At 47.0% G+C, this 25,471-nt stretch overlaps 1 protein-coding gene across 6 annotated transcripts in view; it reads right to left on the reverse strand.

Annotated features, from left to right (window-relative positions):
* The window catches only part of Slc44a3 (solute carrier family 44 member 3), a 78,492-nt gene that overhangs the window by 8,352 nt on the left and 44,669 nt on the right, over nt 1-25,471 (reverse strand). For 4 of the 6 annotated variants that reach the window (XM_076574891.1, XM_006977852.4, XM_015996553.3 and 1 more), the window contains 2 exons: nt 23,973-24,129; nt 20,810-20,896 (listed from right to left, as the gene is read on the reverse strand). In XM_076574891.1, the coding sequence (XP_076431006.1) occupies nt 20,810-20,896; nt 23,973-24,129 (244 nt within the window). The remainder of the gene's footprint in view (nt 1-20,809; nt 20,897-23,972; nt 24,130-25,471) is intronic. The other 2 variants (XM_076574890.1, XM_006977853.4) reach the window with 1 other exon arrangement.

Consider the following 25,471-nt stretch of genomic DNA (forward strand, 5'->3'; position numbering starts at 1 on the left):
AGTCAAAGTAAGTGTGTGTGTGTGTGTGTGTGTGTGTGTGTGTGTGTGTGTGTGTGTGTGTAGAATGGTAAATTGTTTTGGTTTGTTTGAGACAGGCTCACCTATCACAGACTGGCCTCAAACTTATGATATCATCAAGGACAGCCTGGACCTTCTGAGCCTCTTGTATCTTCTCAAATGCTGGTTTTAGGCTCGGAGACTCACACTCAGTTTGTGTGGTCCTGGGAACTGACTTCAGGCCTTCGTGTATGCTGGGCCAGCACCCGACCAGCTGAACCATACCCCCAGCCCAGACTCATTCTTTTGTAGACTGGAAACCAAGAGGAAGGGCATTTTCCCAAAGCCCCCTGATGAGTCAGTAAGACAAAGCATCCTTTCTTTATATTCCAACTGTCTGGATTTTACATTCACCAGTTTTCATTAGGCCAAAACTCAATTCAAAAGCATGGTGGTTACGGGAAGCACAAGCCCCGTAGTCCAACTGTCTCTGGGCTCAGATCTTTCAGTGAGAAGAGGAGATACTGGGCATGGGCCAGTGACCAGCCTCTCTTGAGCTCCCTTTTCTTCTCAGTAAAGGCGGGCAGAGCACCAACTGTTGGGAGGATTGAAGACACATTGCTGTGGAGCCCAGCATCTGGCAATGACACGTGCGTGAAGCCTGGTCACTCTCATGTCACGAGAGCTCTCCAAAAGTGGCATCATTTACCCCTGGGAGCACGGATCAGCTCCTCTCGCTCTCGGAGCCATAGGAAGGACCTGTGTTGTCTTCATCCTCAGGCTTCACATCACAAGGATCCGGGAGTGGCCAGCCACATGTCTCCAACCACGTCCCAGTGCTCAGTGTGGTTACCATGGCCTCCATCTTTGATTCCTCTCTCCATTCAGGTGTTAGCCCAACGCGTTCCCTTTCTAAACTGATTCCTAGTGGATATACGGAGTCATATGGGGAAGCGTAGTTTTGTTTTCTGAGGGAGCGCCCCCCCCCCAACCCACTCCCTCACAGTCAGTTTAGTGCTATCCATCACTCATAAGCAACAAAAATAGGCTGTCTTCCCTGGCTAAGATGATTAAAGGGTACATTTTCATGCTTGCGTCAACCCCGCAAATTTCGAGGGGGCTCATAACCATTTATCTTTAACGTCTCGTGGCCCACTGAAAGAGAACATTAAAGCCACATTGACGGGAAATTATATATGCCTTGCTGAAGTGACTACAGTACTAGTATTTTACCACAAGAGTCAACCCTGAGTGCCACATCAAGGCCTAGATTAATGATGGACTGAATGAGTGGAGGAGGGTAGCATCGTCCTAGACACAGGGTGCAGACTAAGCGTTCTGCTGTTTCAGCACTAGTGGGCCCACACTCATGCTGAGTAGAGGCGGTTTCCTTAGTGGGCATCCGGAGGATGGACTCCACCAGGCCGTCCACAGTGTGTGATCATGCCTGAGCTGACCGCTTCGGGGCTGTGTGCTAAGGCAGCGACAGAGCTTGATGGTGTGTGGAGAGGATGGCTTATGATGAGGACTAGGAGGTAAGGACATCATGTCGATCATGAGTGATTAGGGGAGGACCCCCCCCCACACACACACACACCATGGCTAACCTTTCAGCAAGGGAAAGAGAGGGTAATGGTTAAATCCCTTTAAGTGGATGACGACATAAAATCCACAGGGTGAGCTGCTTTTATTCCTTTTTGTGAAATAGGCTCTCATGGACCTGTTCTCGAACTTGCTTTATAAATAGAATGGCTTTGAACTTCTGGTCTCCTGTCTCCTGCCAGGATTTACAGCATCTGCTGTTCAGGCAAGCACTCTACCAAATGAGTAGCTCCCTCTCTAGCTCAGGTCAAAGGGTTTAAGATTTTACTTTCTAGGGGATGGAGAGATGGCTCAGTGGTTAAGAACACTGACTATTCTTCCAAAAGTTCAATTCTCAGCACCCACATGGCAGCTCACAACTGTCTGTAACTCCAGTTTCAGGGGACCTGACACTCATGGCAAAACACTAATACATATAAAATAAAAATAAATAAATTTTAAAAAAGATAATACTTTCTATGAGGTACCTTAGAACGAAAAAGTAGAAGCAGGTAAAATGAGAGAAGATTAGAGAGAGTTTAATTTTACGTTTTCTAGGAAATAACAAAGGCTGTGGGAAGAAGGAGGCATGAATTATGGCTGAAAACCATCATATCAGAAGTTTGCAAGACATTCCCAGACAAGCCCACAGGGCACTGCTGCACTTAGGGTCAATGTGGTGTGACCACACATCCACCAAGCACACTGGCCCAGTGGCAGTGATGAACCAAAGCCTGGCCCAAAGCCAAGAAACTCTCCCCTGGCCACAAATGCCAGCACTAGGAACTGTGATTCTTCTCAGATGCCGACTCCTGAACACCCTGACACCGGCAGATGTCCTAGTGGTTTGCCCCCAAACAACTTGGCACAAACCTGAAGAAAGCTTCTTATCTCTTATCTGTGGCCTTCAAATGTTTTCTTCTGTAGGTAGGTGTGTGTGCAACTTCTACGTGAAAGTAGGTACAGTCACAAATATCCATTCAGTACACCAAGTGTACCACATTCTAGGCTCTCTCTGGAACATACTGACTCATTTAATCCTAGCCCCAAGACAGTAAGGTAGCAGAGAGAACCCAAGCACAGAAAGTCTAGATGGCACGCCAAGTCACACGAAGGACACACACGATGTTACATCCCTCCTGCATGGAGAGGACCTCCGACTCGCCGGACCCATCTGCAGGAAAATATTTACTTTGAGGTGTGCGTTGCCTTTCAAAGCAGCAGTGTGGGGTTCTTGTGAGATCTCCCATCGTGAATATAGCAGGACAATTTTGAAGAATTGGGTTCTGAAAAGGATTGCTTCCTAAAGCCTGTAGAGTGATCTCTGCAAGGTCTTGCCTCTTCTAAGGAACCCCATTTGGGACTTTGTAAAGAGACATCTGCTGGCTTTAAAGTTCTGTGTTAAAGACTACCATGTTTGTTTGGAGAGTGTTCAGTGGGTTCAGCTATGCCCACGTGAGGACCTCAGCTCAAATTAAAATTTTAATTAAATTAAATCAAATTAAAAGCTGAGTGAAGCCTGGAAAGATGGCTCAGTGGTTCGGAGCACTCGCTGCTCTTACATAGGACCTGGCTTTGGTTCCTGACACATGCATGGCAACCCACAAACCTCTAACTCCAGTTCCAGGAGTCTGATGCTCTCTTCCGGCCTCTGCAGGCACCAGACATACATGTATGCAGGCAAACATTCCTACACATAAACAAATCTTTTAAGAAAGGAAAGCTGAGGCTGGTCACACACTTCTGCAATCCTAGTGTGGGAAGGGGCAGAGACAGGAGGGTCCCCAGGGCTTGCTGGCTCCCAGACAGCTCCAGGTTCAGTAAGAGACCCTCCCTGTCCCATGGGAACATGATGGAGCATGATAAAGCAGGACACCGGATGGCCTTCTCAGGCCTCCATGAATATATATCTATGCTTGCACCCCCACACACATAACACACACACACACACACACACACACACACACACACACACACACACACACACACACACACACACGGACCAGGAACCCTGATCACATTACTTGACCTTAACTCAGTCAAATAATCACTGCAGGCACTATTATCCCCATTTAATAGGAAATTCAAATCACTGTGCTTTTAGGTAACAAAAAGGCTAGATCACCTCTTCATTTTGAAAGTTCTCCAAGAATATTAACACATAGACAGGGTCCCCTCCCCCTCCTAAGATCAAAACTGAAGCTTTCACAGCCTGGCCCGTGGTCCTCTGTCCCCTGAGAACACCCGTCTGTCCTCCACCCAAACTGAAATGGTGACTTTGAGCTGCTGTTGACTCTTCAAAAAGTAAATAGAATTTTCCTCCACAGAGAAGGGAAGGGATTCGCCCCAAAGCCCTGCCATGAATAGCTAGCTTTATTTCTGGAATGGCTTTCCTAACTGAGTTCTGATTTTATTCACTCAAAATAAAGCCAGAACTCCTAAAACAAACTTGAGTAACTAATACTCCATCACTTCCCTCAGAACTCAGGGAAGCCCAGGCGGCCTTCGGGGGGGCCCCCGAGGAAAACTTGCAGGAACTAGCCCAAGCCAGTTTCATCTCTGATTTTATCACAAACACATGGGGAGGAAGTCAAGGCACCCGGCAAACACACTCCAGCCTGGCATTTACTGGCCGCTTCAAGAATTCACTGTGTACCAGGCTGCAGACCACTACCAGAGAGACTGTGAATGGGGAAGCCTGCCAGTCCGGCCCCCTTCAGGGGTCCTGCCGGAGGGTCGGGGCTGGGGAGTGGTGGCTGAGAGTTAGCTACTCCTGCCAAGAAAGCCAGAAGCTCAGCAATGCAGCGTTGTTTGCTTTTCTGAACTTGGTTTGCTTTTAGGCTTAATTTTTAGGATGGTCTGATTCTGTCCCAGCTCATCATTTAAAAAAAAAAAAAAAGTCAAGCAGCTCAGAGGCAAGAAGAAAGGAAACCACCCATCAGTCTCAAGTAGCCCCTGGGAAGGACGCTTCCTTCCCTCCCCACAGCCCTCGGCAAATATACACGGCTGAAAGGACAGACAGACGGACAGACCAGCCCAGGGGCAACAGAACTGTATTCGACAAGGTGTTTCCATGAAAGTATACATGTTGTCAAGTAAAGAAAGTGACAGCCAACCCACACTGAAGGAGTATTTGAATTTGTCACAAATCATACTTTCACATACAAGGACTCGCTTCCTAAAACCCCTTTTCTATTTATTTTAACTTATTTAAATTTTATTTGTCATTATTATTTGTGTGTGTGTGTGCGCGCGTGCGTGTGTGTGTGTGTGTGTGTGTGTGTGTGTGTGTGTGTGTGTGAACAAGTCCTATGGCGTGTGTGTGTGGAGGTTCAAGACAGCGTATGGGAGTCAGTTCTCTCCTCTGTGAGTCCCTGGCTTGGAACTCAGGTGAGGAGGCTTCGGTAACACGCAGTTTTACCCACTAAGCGGTCTCACTGGTCCTAAAACCCTTTCTAAAAATAATCATGAGCCAGGTGGTAGTGACACATGCCTTTAATCCCAGCACTTAGGAGGCAGGGCCAGGAGGATCTCTGTGAGTTCGAGGCCAGCCTGGGAGTTCCAGGAAAGGCTCCAAAGCTACACAGAGAAACCCTGTCTCGAAAACAAAACAAAACAAAAAAATCATGAAAAACTGGGCCTAGAAAGACAGCTCAGTGGGTCAGGTGCCTGTCCTAGGGGCACGAAGAAAGACCTAAGTCAGATCCATAGAACCCATGCTGGAAATCCAAACAAGCAAAATGGGCCAGACCTACCTAGCCACTCATGCCTTCAATCCCAGCACTCTAGAGGCGGAGGCAGGCAGATCTCTGTGAGTTCAAAGCATGCCTGGTCTACATGGCCAGGGCCAGCCAGGGTTATATAGTGAGACCTTGTCTCACAAAACAAAGCAAACAAACAAACAAACAGGTCAGTGGCACTTGCTTTTGGTCACAGCCCTGGGAAGGCAGAGCCGGAAGGCTCCCTGGGATTCGCTGGCTGGCCAGCCTTGCCTACCTGGTGAGTTCTAAGCCAGGGAGACCCTGTCTCAAACAAAGGTGGACAGTGACTGAGGGGATGACACAGAACGCCGTCTTCTGGCCTCACATACTATGCACAGATGTGTGTACACACCTTCAACACACATGAATTAAACCAGCATGAAAATTGTTGCTTTTAAAAAATATTTGTAGATTTATTCATTTTAGGAGTTCAGAGGAAGGCATTAGATTCCCTGGAACTGGAGTCACAGACCGTTGTGAGTCCCCGTGAGGTTGCTGGTGTTTGAACCCAGGTCCTCTGGAAGAGCAGCCAGTGCTCATAACCACTGAGCCATCTGTCCAGCCCCAGGGAAACTGCCGCGAGGGTTAAAAGGCTCACTTTTCTCAGCATTGTGTTTTAACTTTAGGGAACACAGATTGTTGACTAGATAAATGAAGAGGTTTTTGGCAAAGATCATCTTCCATATAATCATCCTTCATACTAAACCTGAATTTGGTTGATTGGCATGCTTATTTCTTTAGTAGAGTGTTAGGATTAAAAGGCCCAGGGCTGGTGGATGGCTCAGTGGGTACAAGCACTTCCCACCAGGCTTGACAACCTGAGTTCGATTCCTGGGACCCACATAGGGAAGAAGAGAGCCAGCTCTCCGAGGGGAGTCCTCTGACCTCTACACTTGTGCCGTGGCGTGTGTGTGGCTCACCAAATAAATAATAAACAAGTAAACAAATAAGTGTGCTGAAATAAATTTCAGGGCACCTTCAGATGTCCTCCAGGAAAATCTTCAAATTCTACTGAGAATAAAGCATTCTCGGTGGGCGGTGGCCAGGGAGAGATGGCCGACACGGAGCACAGTCAGAGAGCAGATAGCACATGCTCTGTGAGAGAGTACCCATCTTCTCTCAGATCCAGCAGACGCCCAACCAGACAAGCGCATCTTGCTGAACTTGACCCTCGGCTGATGTAGGAGAGCTCTGTGCCCTGCAATGCAACTATGTGGCTCTGGGTGACTAGGCGGGTCCAGGAGTCAGTGCTGCGTAGACTGTTACCTTCCCCTGTACAGAATGATGGCAGCCACCGATCTCTTTTGACCTGTGCGTAGTCAGTGGAGGAAATGAGCAAGTCAGAAGGGGGCCTGGTCTTTTGTTATAGACAAATTAAACCGTGGATGTGTAAAACGGTAAGGGCTGGTCTGGCTGCTGACTTCAGACTTCGTTAGAAATACGGAATAGATGGGCTTGCCCCTGGTGACTGGAACCATCAGTCACCTCCTCCTCACCCTCATCCCTGACGAGAAACTCTGCCAGGGCCACCAAGCCGGTGATGCCATGGCTTGTGGCAGTGTTACCGATGACCTCCATAGTACCACTGCCAATGTCATCCTGGAGAAGCTCCTTAGCCTCTCTCTGGGCCTCAGTTTCTTCATTTGTACAGTGTGGCCGACAGCTACCTGACACTCAGAGAGACCTTAAGAGGTTAAACCTTGATGCGGTGTGCAAAATGTTTAGCCCTGATGTAAATACAGTACTCGTGTATGAGACTCTCAAAAAAAATACAAATATGAAAAAAGCGATGTTTACCCTGGGACTGTTATACTATAAAAGCTCCACGAACATCATGGTGTTCACAGATGTTAGACAGTTGGTCCTTTATTTAACACCAAGCATCTCCAATTTGGAGCTGAGGACTGAGGAAACGGGGCCAGCGAGAGGCAGATAGAAGTGGGGATGGTGTGTATTCGTGTATTCCTGGATACCATATGTTAGGGGGACATAGTCTCAAGTTGGGTGTCTACCCACCTGGAAGCACACTGCTGATTGACAAGGAGCTGGCAAAGTACCAGCTGACCTGCTAGGTTGAGGGACAAGGGCCAACAGTTAGAACCCTGGTTCTGCTCTGTACCATGGCTTGGCAAACCTTGCAGGAAAAACTCTTAGAAGAAAAATGGATTGGCTAAAAATATATAATAGCATATCTCTCCCCTTCTTTTTATTGTAGTAAAAACATATGACAGTAAGTTTATCATCTCAAACAGTTTTGGGATATCAGGTAAGCAGTACATATAAATGGTTGTGCACAGATCTCTAGAACCATTTTGTTTTACAGCAGACACTCAATATCCATGAAACGGATGGGTTCATGGCTAAACGTTGTACTAGGAGGTGGGTGCATGTCTTGGAAGTGCTTATATTGTCCTTAAGCACTTACTTTTTTTTTCTCTCTGTGTTCCGTCCACCATAAAGTGTGACACTTCCATATACTCCCCGCCATGATGTTCTGCCTCACCATGCTTGGACTCAGAAGGAAAGGAGCCGAGTTGGCATGGACTGAAGACCATGAGCCAAAAGAAAACCTCCATCCTTTAAGTTGCTTCTCTCTGGGATTTTGTCACAGTGATGAAGGACTGACTAACACAGACGGAAAGATATGACATTCATCCTTTTGAAATGGATTATTTAGTGCTGTGGAATAATCTTTTTGTACACTGTGAAGATGTGTCTTTGCCAAGGGGCCTTCTGATTGGTTTACTAAAGAGCTGAATGTCCAGTGGCCAGGCAGGAAGAGGTTAGATGGGACTTCTAGGCAGAGAGAGAAGAGGAGGAGATGAATCTAGGTGGGGGAGAGATACCAGAGGAAGCAGGACACACAGGAGGAGAGGTAAAAACCACAAGCCACACGGCAGCATGTAGATTAATAGAAACTGGTTAAGTTATAAGAGCTAGTTAGAAACAAGTCTAAGCTGGAGCTCTATGAGTTTGAGGCCAGCCAACTACAAAGAGTTCCAGGACAGGCTCTAAAGCTACAAAGAGAAACCCTGTTTCAAAAAACAAAAAACAAAACAAAACAAAACAAAAAAACAAAAAGAAAAGAAAAGAAAAAGAAACAAGCCTAAGCTAAGGCCGAGCTTTCATAATTAATAAGTCTCAGTGTTGTTATTTGAAAGCGGGCAGTACAGCCAAAGACCTGCTATGATTTAATTTAGTATAATCTCAAAGTTCATCCTTGCTGTAGCATTTGACTGTGTTTCTTTTCTTCTAAAGGCTTTACAATATTCCTCTGTAGGTATATAATCATTCCCCTTTTCTATTCATCCATGCACGAATACGTTGTTTTCCTCTGCCATTGGCTATTATGAGTAATGCTGGGATGAGCATGGTTGTGTACACAGCTCTTTGAGATTCTGCTTTGGATTCCTTTGGATGGATTCCAGAAGTAGGGGTGCTGGATTGTATGATAATTCTGTTTTTAATGTTTTTGAGGAAACTTTATGTTGTTTCCCATGATTTTATATTCCAATAGTATACACAGGCTCCAACTTCGCATCCTTGGTGACACTCTTAATTGTTTGATCTATTAAGAGTCAACTACCTCATAGGCATGAGGTGACATCTCATGGCTTTGATTTACATTTCCCTAATGATTCGTGGTGCTGAGTATATTCTTGTGCATTTATTGACTATTTCTGTAGATTCTTTGGACATATGTCTTTTCAAATCCTTTGCCCATTTAAAAAAAATTAAATTCTTTGGTCCATTGTAGTTGAGCTGAAGTTCTTTATACATTGGTGATGTTAATCCTTTGTTACATGTGACTTGTGGTCATTTTTCCCCTTCAAGATGGGCCTTTTCCTCTGTGGATCACTTTGTCGATTGTTGCCTATGGTGTGCAGTCAGTTCTTGAGTTTAAGGTAGATATGTGTATATATATTGCCCTGTGTTTTGGGGTCACATATAAACAACTGGTGCCATATCCAATGCCTTCTACTCCCTTCCTGTGTTTTCTTTCAGAAAGAAGAACATTTTACAGTTTTTAAAACATTTTAATCTACTTTAGTTATTTAATGTGTATGGGTATTTGTCCTGCATGTTAGTGATTTACATGTGTGCACTGTTCAAAGAGGCCAGGAAAGGATCTCCATCTGAGGTTGCAGGTGGTTATGAGCTGGGATGTACGTTCTAGGAATCAAATCCAGGTTCTCTCGAAGAGCAGCCAGTGCTCTTAACCACTGAGCCATCTCTCCAGCCTGGGAATTTATAGTTTTAGGTCTTTCAGGTTAAAATTCATTATAAGTTGGTTTTTGAATGTCACACAGTGAGAGTCTTCTGCATGTAGATGCCCAGTTTTCTCAAGAACATCTGTTGGAAAGATTGTCCTTTCTCTATGATATAATTTGGTATCTCTAGCCATCTATGAGACAATTTATTTCTAGCCTCTCTATTCTGCTGCAAAAATCTATATAGCTATCTACCATATTTGTTTATGCTAGTACTGTATGTAGCATCTTAATTATGATGGCTTTTTGTATGACAGATGTTTTCTTTCTGAACGTCCAAAGCCTGGCTACTGGTCTTCCCATGTCAACCTCCCTTTTCCATTGATACATCTGCTCAGAAAACTGTTCTCAAAACATCAGTTCCAGACAAGGGCAGCTCTTTTGAACTAGTACTCTTTACCCCCTTTCAGATTCCCAGCTATTCTTTGCTACCTGAATTCAGCAGGGACCCGGGGCCGTGTGAGGACCACATGGGCCTCATGGTCATCCTTTAGGCCATAGACATGTGTGGAAGGTCTGCTTTGGTCAAGCTCCCAGATACAGACTAGAATAGGGCGCTTCATGAGGGCAGCAGCTTCTCGTTCCTTGGACCTCCCCAAACTTTTTTGGTGTCCCTCTTATGGTGAGAAGTGTGGCATGGCGAACACGCCAAGACCACGTCCCCACTCACGCTGGGACGCATCGCGATGAAGTCATTTAGCGCAGCTGTCTCATTCCTCAGCTAATGCAACCTCACTAATGCGGCGCTTACTCCAGCCCTGTGCCCGCCGAAGCATTCTGTGACAGGCAAAAGAGTGGGAGGGCGAAACCACAACTGTCCTCCAAGCCTGGCTCCAACTGTCAGTTTTTAGAAACTCCCCAGCCCCACCTACTTAAGGAATCCAATGGAACTAAATTTACCGACACCATCCCCTCGCCTGCTTTTCAGAGAATTTGTTTCCTAATGTCTAGAGAGTCCCTGAGCAGAAGGGCCGCCCACGGTCTCTGCCAGGCACGTGCCTGTTACCTGCTCTCTCGGTCCCATGATTTCCTCCTTTCTCTCCTCCCTGCAGGACTCAGGCTCTAGCCCCCACCCCACCCCCAGGTGCTAAGTGCAGAGTGAGGGCAAGAAGATAATCCATCTACCACTTTTACTAGCATCCCCCCCCCCCAGCTTTTAACCCTTTGAGCGCTTCCCTGCAATGGGGGAAAGCGAAGGGAAGAGCTTCCCAGTATGGTCTGAATGTCTTACAGTAGCAGATGCGTGCTCTGGTCTTTCTCCACCTGCAGAAGGAAAAACCTCACTGGGCTGGGGGACAGAGGTTGGTGGGTTCTGATGAGAGGTTTAGGTCGTTTTTGTCTTAGCAGAGCAAGAAAATGTTAAGGGCCTTCCATGACCACTTCTAGGGCCTCTATTTGTCTAAGAAAGAGGAAGTTGCAGAATTGTGTTCTTCTAGATGACCAGGACGGTGGTAATCTACCTCTCATACATCTGGGCACATAAGACCATATGTCGTGGCTTTCGAAAAGAATTCCATTTCCTAGAGAGGGCTCAAAGAGCCTTGAAGACAAGAACTTGGTTTTCCTAAGAGCAGCCTGAGCCAGCTGATGCCTGGGAACACCTGAAACCTTGCTTAAAAGCCCAAGAATAGCAATTCATTTTTTCTGCCCATCCAATGAAATGGGAGCCCAATGTAAGAACTTGGGTTATGAGACACGATACAGTGATTTCTCACACATCTGAGTTTTGGTATTTGACTCACAAATCATGTGAAAATCACTCAAATATGAAGCTCAGGAGGCGAGAGCCTCGTGGGATTCCCTGTGAATTAGTGACTGCCAAATCAAAACTTTTGTATTCCTAATCATGCTGCCTCGCACCTCCTCTCATTTGTTTTTCTTGTGAGTGCATTCTCTAGCCTCTGACCAAGCACTTCCTGCGATATCCAGGACAGAGATAATGGAGGAAGGACAGCTGAGGAACGTACCCACAGCCGATGCCTTGCTTAGAAGGTGGGAGAGGGAGGGGAGGTAAGGACTTTGGAGGAGTCTCAAGGAGCCCCTGATGGCAGCATTTTTGCAGAAGAAGACCCAAAGGCAGATGGTATGAAGAAGCCTGCTCCCTATTACAAGGAAGATTAGATTTGTGGTAGGAGCTATTTAATTGTTTAATTCCATTTCCCATGCTAAACAAGTTTGGGAGACATCAACAATAACTTATAGTTTTTACATTTTTTGAGGTAGTGTCGGACTGTCAAACATCTTTCTTGCATTCTGAGCACCCTCCCTCCTCCCTGCCTGTGAACACAGAGGATGGTCTATCTTCGGATGCAGATAATCAGGGCACCCACTACAGACACAAAGCTGCTGAGAGGAAGAATGTAGGAGAAGATCTGCTTTTTTGGCTGCCAGGTCCCCCTGAATCCCTGCTGAATTCAGATAGCAAAGAATAGCTGGGAATCTGAAATGTTTGTCACAGCATGTCCTTATTTATGAGGAAACTGGGTTTTGCTGACTTCAGGGGTAGTTTTCATAGATCATATCATATTAAAAACCCAAGTGGTCCCATCTGCTACTTCCAGCATATCTAAGAGAAGTTTTGATGGGAAGGTAAGAACATAAATTGGTGGCCTTGTGTTTTATTTGAAGCTCAGAATTGTGCAGAGTGTGTCATAATTAAGAACTGATGGCCCGCCGGGCGTGGTGGCGCACGCCTTTAATCCCAGCACTTGGGAGGCAGAGGCAGGCGGATCTCTGTGAGTTCGAGGCCAGCCTGGGCTACCAAGTGAGCTCCAGGAAAGGCGCAAAGCTACACAGAGAAACCCTGTCTCGAAAAAACCAAAAAAAAACCAAAAAAAAAAAAAGAACTGATGGCCCTTTGAGTAGGGTGACTTCTTAGACTTGTGTTTCTGAAAACAGTCCTAGCTACCCTTGCCCCTTGCTAGGCCATGTCACCAAAGTTCCTAGTGACACATGCCTTTGATCCCAGCACTCGGGAGGCAGAGGCAGGTGGATCTCTGTGAGTTCAAGGCCAGCCAGGTCTACATAGCGAGTTACAGGACAGCCAGGGCTACATAGTGAGACTCTGTCTTGAAAAACAAAAAATGAGAGTGACCAGAAATTGATGCGGTGACAAAGGCTTGATCCAGAGGAGACAGGGTCAGACAAGTCTGCCTCTAGAACTACTGGGTCAGGTGGGCCGATTCTCTCGGGTCTCCAGCCACAGTCACACCCTGTATCCTGATCTCAGATGAGAACAAAAGTGCTGGACCCTGGAGTTGGGGGAAACATCAGTCTGCTTAGGAATGTGAGAAGCGAAAGTGGTCCTCTGAGCAGCTCTGCTCTCTCCTTGAGTGATGAATACAGTGGTAGAGGCTGGGGTTGGGGAAGAGAAAACCATTTGTAGGAGAAGCCCTCCATGGATACTGACACCCCTCAACAGAGAGGATTTGATGAATAACCTCGTGAATTCAGCAATCTTGGAATGCTACAGGATACAACCAGGAGCTCCCACACTCAGTGATGGGTTGGTGATGGCAATGTTAATGCCTTCTGTTTTATCTATACATGCCAGCCACAGAACTAAGAGCTTTGCAAAAGTGCTTTAATTAACCCTGGGGAACGGGCACTTTAACCATCAACTTCTCCAGGCGCACAGACTTCTAATATTTGGTGAATCGGTAAGTGAAAGTAACTAAACCCTCCCCTCCCCCCCCCCCCATTGTGCAATAAAACCAGGAGAATCCGGGTGACCCCCGACTCCAGGATTCAAACTTAGATTTTCACTAGTCCGCTGGGGGCATTCTTTCCATGGGCTAGGTCCTCGGGAGATACCTTACCTTCATTATAGCAAATAACATGTATAGAACACGTAAGTAGAGGAAGACGGCACACTTAAATATTGGTGCGTTAGCTTACTTAATCATCCCTCATGTCCATGAGGTAGCCATTGAGACTTTCGCTTTATATTTGAGGAAACAGAGGCTAATGGGGTGAAAGGAACCATCTCAGGTCCCACAGTACATGACTCAGATCCAGAACTAACTGCCTCAAACTGAATTCTTCTTGTTCTAGCCCAGTCCTGGGGAAATGGAAATACGGACGCAGGTTCCAAGAGAGGTAAGGAATAAGGAAGAGAGAACACTGGTAGATGGGGCAGCTATCTTCTAGAAGAAGGGAAGAAGGGGGATAGGAGGGGCTTGGAGCAGGAAGCTGAGAGTCTGGCCCCATTATTACAGGGAGATCCTGGCCCTCCAAGGACCCAAACATTCCTTATCCTTCCGCCTTAGGAGCACAGGTCTGTCTTCCATGTTGCCCCTGTGAAGGGGGCAATCTGCATATAGTTCCTTGGTGGGGACACACTTGCCTATCCTTAGCCTCCCAGTGAAGTGTGGAAGGCAGGAGAAGACACAGGATAGGAAGGAGGGATGAAAGAACTCTGCTCACCATGTACCCTTGGATGAGTAACAAGTCCTCTGGTCTACAGATTTTGCTATCATGAAGGGAAGGTTTCTCCTGATGTCTGAAAGGCTGGGGTTCTGAGGACCTAGCCTGTGGAAGGAGTGCCCCAGGACTGATGAAAACCCAAGTTTCCATCCTGGAGTCAAGGTCAAGGTCAACCAGGTCATCCTGCTTTTGTTGTTAAATGGCCAAGAATCTCTTTTAGGAGAACATACCTCATTCCTCCATGGGGAGGAGGCAGACTTCAGGAGCTAGTGTGTGTGGAACGGGGAGCAGAGCACAGCTTGCTCAGTCCTCCCCTGGCTCTCTTGTGGTGGTGGTGGGGTCTTGCTGTCACAAAACTACCACTTTTTCAGCTGCAGCTCCCCATTCTGTGAGTAAGGCCTGCAAGCAGGTGGCTTGGCCCTTCTGATTTAGGGGGAACCATTAACAAGCTGTTTCCGGGATCCATTTACCAGCCAGCCGATTTGGTATTCGAGGTGATATTTTCAGGCTTGACGCTTGTGTCTCTCAACTTTGATAAGAAGGAAGAAGAAAGGCCTTTTGTGTCTTCTGAACCTCAAGAGGCAAACGCTCCCTTTCCTTCTGTCTTAACGTCTTAGCGTCAAAGTGTTATCATCTGTTTGGAAGAGGATAATAACAGTGCACCTCTCAAGGGCTCCTGGGTGAGGCCGACTGTAGTTAATGCAGGTGAAACAAGAGTACCCAGCACAGCATCGGTAAGTACCCGAACACACAGCAGGCATCCTTGTGTCTGGCAGCAGCACCCTGGGGTGGGGTGGGGTGGGAGTCAAAGCCATTTGTGCTGAATACAGTCACTACTTCCCCGCAGAGGTGCCTGATTCCCCCAATACCCCTGCATCACTCCCCTTCCTTCCTGAGAGTGACGCAATCCTTCATTTAATAAACTTCAATTGTTTTCCCCTTAAAACGGAATCTCAAATCAGGAAGGACCTCAGAGTCTCGCCTACGATGGCAGCTGCTGCCTGAGGGTGCACCAGGGCCCACTTAGCGAAGAGCGCACTAGGGCCTCGCCCTCTGAAGCCCTGACACTTGCAGTATGCTCACAGCAGGTGTAAGCCGGGCCTGGGCAGGCACACAAAGCCCTTCTTACCCAGCAGCAGCTCCTGGGCAGGCACACACCAGGAAGCACGGGGATTCAGCTGGTTTTCTTCCAGACAGACTGGGGCCTCTGACAAAGAGGAGCCGTAATTCCTTTCTATCTAAAGCAGGGGTAATAGCATTTGCTGGGAGACAGCTGCAAAGGGATTATCACCGTTCATATAGGAGCCTTCATGCAAACTGTCGATATGGTCACACATGCGCGCTTCCCTCTAAAATGCACAAGCAGGAGGTATCTCTCGAGCTCCAGCAACAGCTGGCTGACCAGGGATAGCTCTGAGCCAGCTAGCAGGAGGCAGGGCCACCTTTGCTATAGATAGAGAGGCTACCTGGGTGCTCTATGACCAGGGTTACTATTAGGGCCACCTTGGTGACTAAAAGAACTTTCTCTTAGGCCTCTTTCCATCATTCTCAGAGTCTTGCTAAAGGGATTTCCCACAGTTCATTGCATCCCTCCCCTGAGATGCACACACTGCACTGAGGAAGGAAAAGAAGTTTCAGTGGTGATCTGCCACCCCTGGCTTGTGAGGAACCCAGACCTGACATGGAAAAGTCACGGAGTACTGACGCTATTCATGGATGGAAAGAAAGGCCGTCACTGGGGACAGAGCTAACTGCAAGGACCTGGGGACAGAAGGCTTTTAGATTTTACAAGTCAGGTTGACTACAAAACCTTGGAAGACAGATGGACTTTATGTTCACTAATAAAAACGACTGGCAGGCAGGTGGGTGGTGGTGGGGGATAGGAGATGAGCCGATCTCCAGGAAGCAGCAAGCTTTTTTTTCTGCACTCAAATGAATGAAACTGTCTGAACCTTCCTGGCATTCTCATGGAAACCGGGGCAGCTCTCTGTCTTTCTGAGCAAAAGCGTACTTACTTGTCAGGCACATGATGGAGCCGGCTGGCATCTACAAGCCTCTGCTCTGAGCTGGCTAGTCCAACAAGGGTCAGAAGGCCCTCTATGGATGTGGGGGTTATTTAACCCAACTCTTTCAACCTGTAAAGCTCCCGGGGTTGAGTGGCCAGCTTGAGTTACCCAAAGAAGGAAGGCGCAGAGGCCAACGGCTGTGACACCCAACGGAGGAGCTGACCTTTTCTGGGAGATTCTCCCAGGAGACTGGTGGTTTTCAAATGGCATTGGTATCACCCCATAGCTCACTTTCTACACCTATTTCCACTTCTGCTGGAAGGAAAAAAAAAATGGAAAAGGAAGCCAAAGCTTAAAATGACAACAAATAAAAATAAAAAAAGTAAGTTAGAACCAAATACTCGACAAAGTGTGTTCGTTAAATGAACAACCGTGACTGAACAACATTGGTTGTGTTTTTCCCAATTTGCACCATCCCAACTCTCTGCCAACCTAGGGTCTAGTGATAGTCTGAATGTAATTGGCACCCATAATCCCAAAGGGAGTGGCACTATCAGGGGGTGTGGCGCTGTTGGAGTGGGTGTGGCCAGACAGTTGCCAGGTACCATCCAGATAGTTAGCTGTCACAATAGACTCAAGAAGATGAAGTCTAAGGAAACAGAGTAACACAATTATTGGGGTTCATAAAAAACACATTTTAAGAACCGGAGGTTCTACTTTACTGATTGGTCAAAAGCCCGTCCTCGTGTGCAAGAATAAAAACCTATAGGATTTTGTGATTTCCCTCTAAGGTTTGGAAAAGAAAAATTCTGCATGTCTTCAGATCAGTGCAGAAGCGTCTGTTAGCGTGCTGCAGGCCCACCAGTGGATTTTGTACTTCGAAAGGTGCTGATCTAAAGTCACCATCAGAGCTGGGGCAGATGCCCTGCACATGGGTGGGGAGGCGTTATCATGAGGAACTGGGTGAGGACAGTGAGAAACACAGAAGGTAGGCTTTCTGGTTGGTTAGCATCAGGGTCCCTTGGGAAGAAAGACTTCAGTTGGGTCCCTCAAAGGTGTTGGTAGGGAGCAGGAGGCTCCAGACTTCCTTGCCAGCCAGACTGATACAAAACAGCCTCCAGGACCAGAAGTCGGGACCACTGACTTGCCTAAGGAGAGGAGGGGAGTCAGACCACCCAGCCAAGGCTTCTCTGGCCTGAAACCACAGGATTCATAGTCGTGGCTTCTGGCGGCCTCTATGTACTTCTCGTCCTTTCCAAGTCTGCCATCAGCAAGTCTTCCCCTGTCAAGTAAGCTAGCCTGTCTGGATCTGAAAACTGCTGGGGACAGGCCTAGTGGTAGTTCTGAGTTTGTGGCTGGTAGGGCTTGGTTGTGGGGGGCAAATGGACTGAGTTTGTGGGGGTCCTGGTTCTGACACTGACCATGAGCCTCCTCCAAGCCTCCGTCTCCTGGCCTGGAAGCTGGAGATACTACTTCACCTTGCAGGATTGATTGGCGGCTGGCATCAACAGCCTGCAGCCCGCATTGTCCCTGTTCTATCAGCTGGTGGTATCCATGGGTACTCAGTTATCAAGGCTGTCCTTTTCTGAGTTGTCTGCATTTTCTGAATTTCTTACTGTTGTATACATGTCGCACACGTGTGTTTCTTACTTCTGCATACACATCTCAAATTCCCTTGGTTCCCTTTGCCTCTGAATCCCAGGCTCACATGGTTGCACACAGCATAAACAAATGACTTTTGTGTTCATGAATGTGTGAGGTGACACGATTGTTTTTCAGCTGTACACACATTCGGTATTTACGAAGCAGCGAGAAGGAAATGAGAAATAATGAGGTTTGGTGTTGTATTACCCCACTCTGCAAGTGAAGTACCACACAGCCTTAGGCTGGGTGTCCACTACAAAAGGCAGAAACCTCTCCCTGCCTCTGTCCTGGGTCTTAGTGAAGATGGATGAGGCTTTTAGGAAGCAGTGATGAACCACAGCCGCCTCCGAGCTGCAGGGAGGTACTCTGGGTTCTGAGCAGGACAAGCACATTTGGTCGTCTTCCAGCTTCCCTAGCCTCCTTACCATCAAACGGAGTAAAGAGAACAGGCCTTGGCCTTTTTGTTTCTGATTTCCAGGCATAGAGATGCCCCAACTTTCCCCACCCCCGCAGAAACCTAGTCCAATGGGAGGCTGTTTGCCAGTCTAATCCAAATTCAGTCCTTCGCTTTGAACTCCTTTTCCTTTGTTTCTTGACAGATGAGATGGACAGCTGTGCTGACTACCATTTTACCATCATTATCCTCCCCCCTTCCGGCCTCCTCCCTCCTCTCTCCTCACTCTTGCATAACTCAGACTAGCCTTGAACTTTCTATGCAGCCGAGGCGAGCCCTGAACTCCTGCATCCGTATCCCCAGCGCTGGGATTTCAGGTGTACACCACACCTGGTGTATGCGCTGCTGGGCATGGGACATGCACGCTAGGTTAAGCCCCTAGCAGCTCGGCCTCCTCGGTGCCTATTCTTCTTTTTGATAGTTCGTGATTTCTGTGTCCTGTTTAAGAACTCCTCTGCTCAAACTCACGGTTACTAAGAGCTTCTCTCCTGGAAGGTTTACAGTTTGGATTTATTTTGGGTCTCTGCCCCATTTTGAATCACCACCACCACTACCATCATCATCACTATTTTGGTTTTTTGAGACAGGGATTCTCTGAATTATTATTTTTTTAATTTATGGTGGAGTTGTCTTTTCGAGTGGAGCTTCCTTTTTCTTCGTTTCTTTGGCACCATTTGTAGGAAAGCCGAGTCCTTCCCTAGTGCAATGAGGCCTTGACAGCCAGCGGAGGCCATGGCTTGCAGCACAGACCCCAAGGCCAGAATCCCAGAGACCCACCCCTGCTTGTCCCACTGACTCTCTCGGAGCTGGAGCAAGGCCAGCTTCCTCTTATTGCCCAGGACAGTCGCTCCCCCTGCATATCTGTTCCCAGGACTCACCACCGGTGTAAAGGTAATCACAGTGTGGTTGATATGAACACTGCACCCGGCCTCGGCACTACTCTCAGTTCCCAAGAGAAAAGCTCTTAGTTAATATTAGCAGGTGAGATTTTAGAAGGCAGAGGCTATGTCCCTGAGGCTAACAGAGTAGGAAAAAAAAACCAAATGTACCAAACCAGGCAGTGGTTTCCAAATGTGCTGACTGGCAGAGTCCTGACATCCCACCCCCCAGTGGTAGACTCCAAACCCAAGTCACAGATAGTGGAGCTATCTGATGTCTCACAAGTGAAGCTATCTGTGAAGCTATCTGCACGGAAGACAGGGGGGTGCGGGGTGAATGGACCTCATCCTGCCTCTTCCCCACTGACTTTTCTCCCCTCCTGATATGGTGGTGTCCTAGGTTCCCATGGGGGTAATTTGATACCAAGAGTAAAACAGGGAAGGACACAGAAAGAACCCGAATCCCACGAAACAGAGAGATGCGCTGGCTCCAGCTTGGAGCCTTGGAGGACCATCTAGCTAGTGTGTTTGTGTCAGTGGCCCCATGGCCTTTGCCTCTCCAGTCTAACTATATCTCACCGTGTATCAATGTACCAGTACATCTCAAAATTTTCATATCAGCAGCTGGTGTGAAGACTCATACACACAGCTCTGAGAAGCATGGCATGTTAGTCTATGAGTGTATCCACAAGGCGTGGCTTGACTTGATATACGCCCCACCTTTCTGAAAAATGCCACATTGCCTTATTGTGTTTTATATATGGTGGCTTGTGGTATTTAGATCTAAATATGTTCTAAAATGCACACCCAGATTCAGACTTTAAAATAGAGCAGGGCTTAGGAAAAAAAAAAAAAAAAGAACGCTACACTTTCCCTGAATAATGAAAGGTATTTCAAATACCACTTAGGAGACATCAAACATGGGCGGCCTAATGAACCCCTCACTTCTCCAGAGCATCTGCTAGAAAGATGGGCCATAAGAAGAACGACTTTTCTAAGTGAGATCTCTGCACACACTTCAATTCTAAAACAGCCCGCTGCCTTACAAAAACACTGCTTTGTATAAATGTGACTAAGGGCTATTAAACTTTCCTAAACGAGCTACAGAAAGAGAAAACATTGATTTAAGCCTCTGTCAATTTGAAAGATTTTTAAAGAGAATATTTGTAGTTTGAAAAGAAAGGGCTGAGGAAATGTAGAAAAAAAAGTGGGAGAAAACTCTCCTGCTGTAGGAGAACTATGCCGGTTATGGCAGCCTGTCACGGCATTGACATTTGCTCTCACTGACAGCTAGTCATCATACTCAAACGTGAACAGACGCGTACCACTTTTTATTTTAGAAAAAAAAGAAAGAAAGAAACTCATTTCTGCAGAATTTGAAGAGCAGTTGTAATAGTAGTAATACAGTTTCCATGTAAGGGGTCTACAAACCATAGCCCTGCTGAGGGGGTGTGATCAATCTGACGGACTCCTGCCCTGCCTTCCTCAGGGTGGAGCTAAGAATGATTAAAATGAGTGGAGAGGCAAAAGAAAAAAATATTTCTTGGCATGTGAAATCACACGAAATTTGAATTTCAGAGTCCACCAGTAAAGTTTTATTGAAACACAGCCATGTGCGTTTCTTCACATTTTGTCTGTGGCTGCTTTCCTGGATTTGATGGTGGAGTTCAGTGGACTTGACACATTACATGGTTGGAAAACTGAAGGAATCACACAACCCGCCCTGAAGAATTTGCTGATCTACGTGACAGAAGCCACCCTCAGACTCCTGGGGTACAGGAAAGGCACATACCTGGTTGAGATGGTACAGGTATCTGGTGAGACGCCAGAGCCCACAGCAGCTGCATCTGAACGCACCTCTTGACCACGTACCGTGCTGCTGGGATCAGATAGGGAGGTTCAGGCCACAAAGACAGAGTGGGAGATACAGAGAGAAGGTAAGCAGCTTGTCTCTGATGGGAGAATAGTTTCCATTGGCAGATCTATGTGCTGGGGGAAACCCTGGAGTGATTCTCGCTCCTATACCAGCAACTCAACTAATTGCTACCACTGCGGATGAATTAGCGTTCACTCATGGCCTTCACTGTCATGGTTCAGTTAACCTCAGCAGAAAGAGAAATGGGGTGACCGGTATTCAACATCTAAGGAAAAGCTGACCTTTTAGTTTAAGTGTGTCAAATGGCATGCACAATTTGTGTGTGTGTTGGTTTTTAAAGACAGGGTCTTTTGTAGCCCATACTGGCCTTAAGCTTATGATGTAGCTGAGGCCAGTCTTGACCTCCTCCTGGTTCTCCTGCTTCTGCTTCCCAAATGTGTGTATTACAGGTATGGGTCACACTGCCCTGGCTGGATTACTTTATTTTTATTTTTGAGACAAGGTGTTGCTGCGTAGCCCAGACGAGCCCCAAGCTCCCAATTCCCCTGCTTCAACCTCCCCAGCACTGAGACAATAGGCGTATGGCACCATGCCTTGAACACCTTGACCTTTGAATTTGAAGTTTGTGAGGTTTTTGTCACTGACTAGAAATCCAAACCATATAGTGTAGAGACTAGTCACGTGCCCACATAACTAATTAACTTTGACGTGGAGGGTAATAGATCCTATCGTGAGGTTTTCAGACTAAATTTCAAAGATTCAGTGGGTCTTCTGAAATCTAACTTGAGTGTGTAACTTGAGAATGAACTGGCTGGGGAAGGGTGGGTGGCCAAGTTCTACCTACCACCTATTGTGAAAACATCCCAGGCTGGAGAGCCCAGTGCTGGGAGTAAAAATGCGCACACCAGGCCTGACAACCTGCGGTGGGTTCCTGGGACCCACAGCTGCTTTCCCCAAATCATAAATAAGTAAATAGAAAGAACATTTTTAAGAATTTAAAAATGAAAACTGAATGAACTAACAGGGCAAGGGGTAGCTGCCGTCTCCCACCTACCACCCAGAGATAACAAAACAAAAACTCCAAACCAGCTAACAAATCTCAACTAGCCTATTTCATGGACCCCTGAACAACTCGGCCTTATAGAGAGACATTTTCTCATCCCAATGTTAATTCAACTGGATGAAACTTGAGCTGGACAGGTTTTAGCTTGGTGGCTGCTGGGAATGAGACTGTTTAATGTAGGAGAGATCACGCACGGCTATGAGAGGTGTGGACGCTGTAGATACAGGACCGAGCTGTAAGGTGCGGCAGAAGACCTACGAGAGGTCATATTTTACCTTGGTGGCATCACTAAATGGGAGTTTGGTTACCTGGCACGTGGAATCTGAGGAGTGATGGGGTCAGAGAGACCTCTGTCTTCCACCAAGTTCTCTTTGGGTTTATGGAAGCTATTTTCCCAAAGGGCTTAAAATGCCTTGCTCAGTAGGGGACAGCCAAGCTCTCAGCTGCTCATTGATTTATGATTATCAATAACTAATTCACATGTTAATTAATTACATATATATATATGTGGCCAATATATTAGTACATATACGTGTCTGTAAAATACATATTAATAAAATATATATTCAGATGTGTGCTGCATAGGTACAAAATACTCACCTGACCTAAGTATATTTAAAATCAAGAGCGATTTTGTACTTCAGGAAACCCTGCACTGGGGATGGAGTGATAGCTCAGTGGTTAAAAACACTGGCTGCTCTTAAAGAGGACCCAGGTTCGATTCCCAGCACCCACATGGCAGCTCACAACTACCTGTAACTTCAGTTCCACAGAATCTGATGCCCTCTTCTGGTACATACTCATGCAGGCTCACACATATACAAAAAACAAACAAATAAATGTTAGGAAGGAAGGGAGGGAGGGAGGGAGGGAGGGAGGGAGGGAGGGAGGGAGGGAGGGAGGGAGGGAGAAACCTTTTATTCTGCAGTAGCTTAGATTTGCCCTGGGCCAGGTACAACCACCTGTTTTAAGTGTCCAAAATGCAGCCAGGCAAGGAGCCACAGGAAAACATTTCATAGTCAACTGCTCAATGCAGAAAGATAAGAAAGCCAGATAATCCCAGGTGCAGTTCAACTCTGTTGTTCCTAATTGGTATGCCAAGCTGAAACCTTGATTGTAGATTTTAAAATAATGACAATTTAGAGTTCTGTTTTTAAAAGCAAACACAATTAATTGTGAACAACGTGAACCAGGGCACGAAACTTCCCGATTTACTAAGGCCGTGTAACCAGACCCAAAGGGCTGGAATCAGGTAGGTTTGTGAAACTCAGAGCAAGTCACAAACCCCCAAGGTGGAAACGGAGGCGGAGAAGGATCAGCATTGTATGAGAACAGGAAAGTTGGGGAAAGTCCAAGCCTCCCTTGTGTGGCAGCTTAGAGACACCATGAGAACAGCTGTTTTCCTGGTGTTCTGGTTTCCACTGGCTTTCATAACTAAATGCGCATGGAAATAAAACCCGAGGAGGAGAAGCCTCTCGGCACAAAAGCCCTACAGTTTTCTGTCCTTGGAGCTGAGATGTGGGTCAGCTTATCCATTTCTCTCTCTCAAGTGCGGGTGAGCATGTACACATGCACACACACGCGTGCCTGTGCACACACATAGACAGACAGACAGACAGACCACACACACACACACACACACACACACACACACACACACACATGCACACGCACACGCGCGCGTTCTGACTTTTCCTCCTGGCCCACACCAATCACTTCCCATGGCACCCTCTAGAAACACAGCGGGCAGGCAGTATGCTGGCATCCAAACAAAACAACTATTATTCCTACTTTATAATGTATCTACAAACAAACCTGAGACAGAGGCACAAACACTAACTGAAACTCCACCCTCAGACTCCAACCCTGGGCTCCGCATTTTAATTAGAAGGACTCCAGCTCACACAGAGCCTCTCCTCCCTCAGCCCGACACAGAGCAGAGCTTGGGAGCCGGGTCTGCAGAGTCCTCGCATGGGGCCCGGTCCTCAACCCGTCAGCTCTTGGGGGTTGTCTTACCGGCTCTTTCAGAGTATTATACGCGTGCATGAGAACGACTCTTGGGATTCTTGTCACAGTGATTAAAAATGACCCTTTCACCGCAGTTCCTTGATGGTAGCAGAAAAGTATGGAGAGAGACGAAAGGATTGGATGGGCAGGAGGGTCATTTTGATTCCTGGGAAGAGGGAAGAAGAACATTCAAAACTCACTATTTAAAAAGCAACAAGAACCTTCTCTCTGGTTCAGATCCTCATTGGCACTGGGCAAGATTTTTTATCCTCCTTGGTAGCCAAGGTTACCTTACATCCTGGGCTAATTTACATTTTTTTGGTGGCACTCATGTGTAAACAAATGCAAAACAGAAGAAAATACCTATGCGCCAAAATACACACATTTCTTTCTTATCGATCTTGGTCCTTTGACCCACCCTTCCAGGTGCCTGTTGATATTATTTTCATTTGCAATAGACTGAGTCCTTCACCGTGTTCACCGCTTACGTGGCAGAGGGACATGTGTGATTAACCTGGTGATTAGAGCAATCATCAAGTCACATGATCAGGACCAGGGCCAGCAAGGGTAATGAGGAGCTTAGGTTTGAAAGGAAGACACAGCAGCGTTGGGCCGTCTGGCTTCTGGACAGTTTTGGGCTCCCCGAAACCAGCTGATTTCTTCTGTGTTCCCTAGAGGTCACTTCAGTGTGAATCATTTACTGGACTTGTAATGACACAGGTCCCAGGAATGTGTGCCAGTCAGCTTCACAGAGAGACAGAAAGAGATGGGAATGGGAATGATCCTCCCTCTCCCCAAAACCTGAAAGCTAGAAGAGAGGAGAGCTGATGTCACCGGGCTGGTGACCTTCCGACTGTGACCCTGAGTTCTCAGGGATGCCATTCTAGAAAAGGAGGCCGACTTTCCCAGAAGCAACTTCACAGGCTCCAAGGGAAGCTTGCTTTCTTTAGAAAACATTCCTCAACTACTGGCTCGGCCTGCTAAGTCACTATGAATTCAGGTTTGGACAATGGCCTGCGATCCGAGGGAGGAGGAGGTCCATGGCAACTGCTGCAATTTGCTCTCCCTTAAATCATCCAGGAGGAGAAGGGAGCGTGGCAGGGAGACTGAGGCAGAGCTGCAGCCTGGCTGCCTACCCCAAGGTGCTGTATGTTTGACCGTGGCTCACTCGGTAGAGTACTTGCCTAGCATGCCCAAGGCCTTGGGTTCGATCCCCTGCCATGTATGAGCCCCGAGGGGTGGTGCTGTCTATAATTCCAGCACTCAAAAGGAGGTAGAGGCAGGAGGGTCAAAACTTCAATGTTCTTCTGCCCTAGACACTGACTCTGAAGCCAGCCTAGGCTACAGGAGATCCAGGGGGTAGGGCCGTGGTGTTGGAGGACAGACCAGGGCTTTCACTGATGGAAATCCATTTTGTCATTTTGATCTGATACTGAAGAGTGGAGCAGGCCAGGAAATTCTGACACATTTTCCCCATCTCCTCATTTTAAATTTTTTTTTTTTCTAAA

Source organism: Peromyscus maniculatus, chromosome 6 (genome assembly GCF_049852395.1).
Source record: "Peromyscus maniculatus bairdii isolate BWxNUB_F1_BW_parent chromosome 6, HU_Pman_BW_mat_3.1, whole genome shotgun sequence".
Taxonomy (NCBI): Eukaryota; Metazoa; Chordata; class Mammalia; order Rodentia; family Cricetidae; genus Peromyscus; species Peromyscus maniculatus.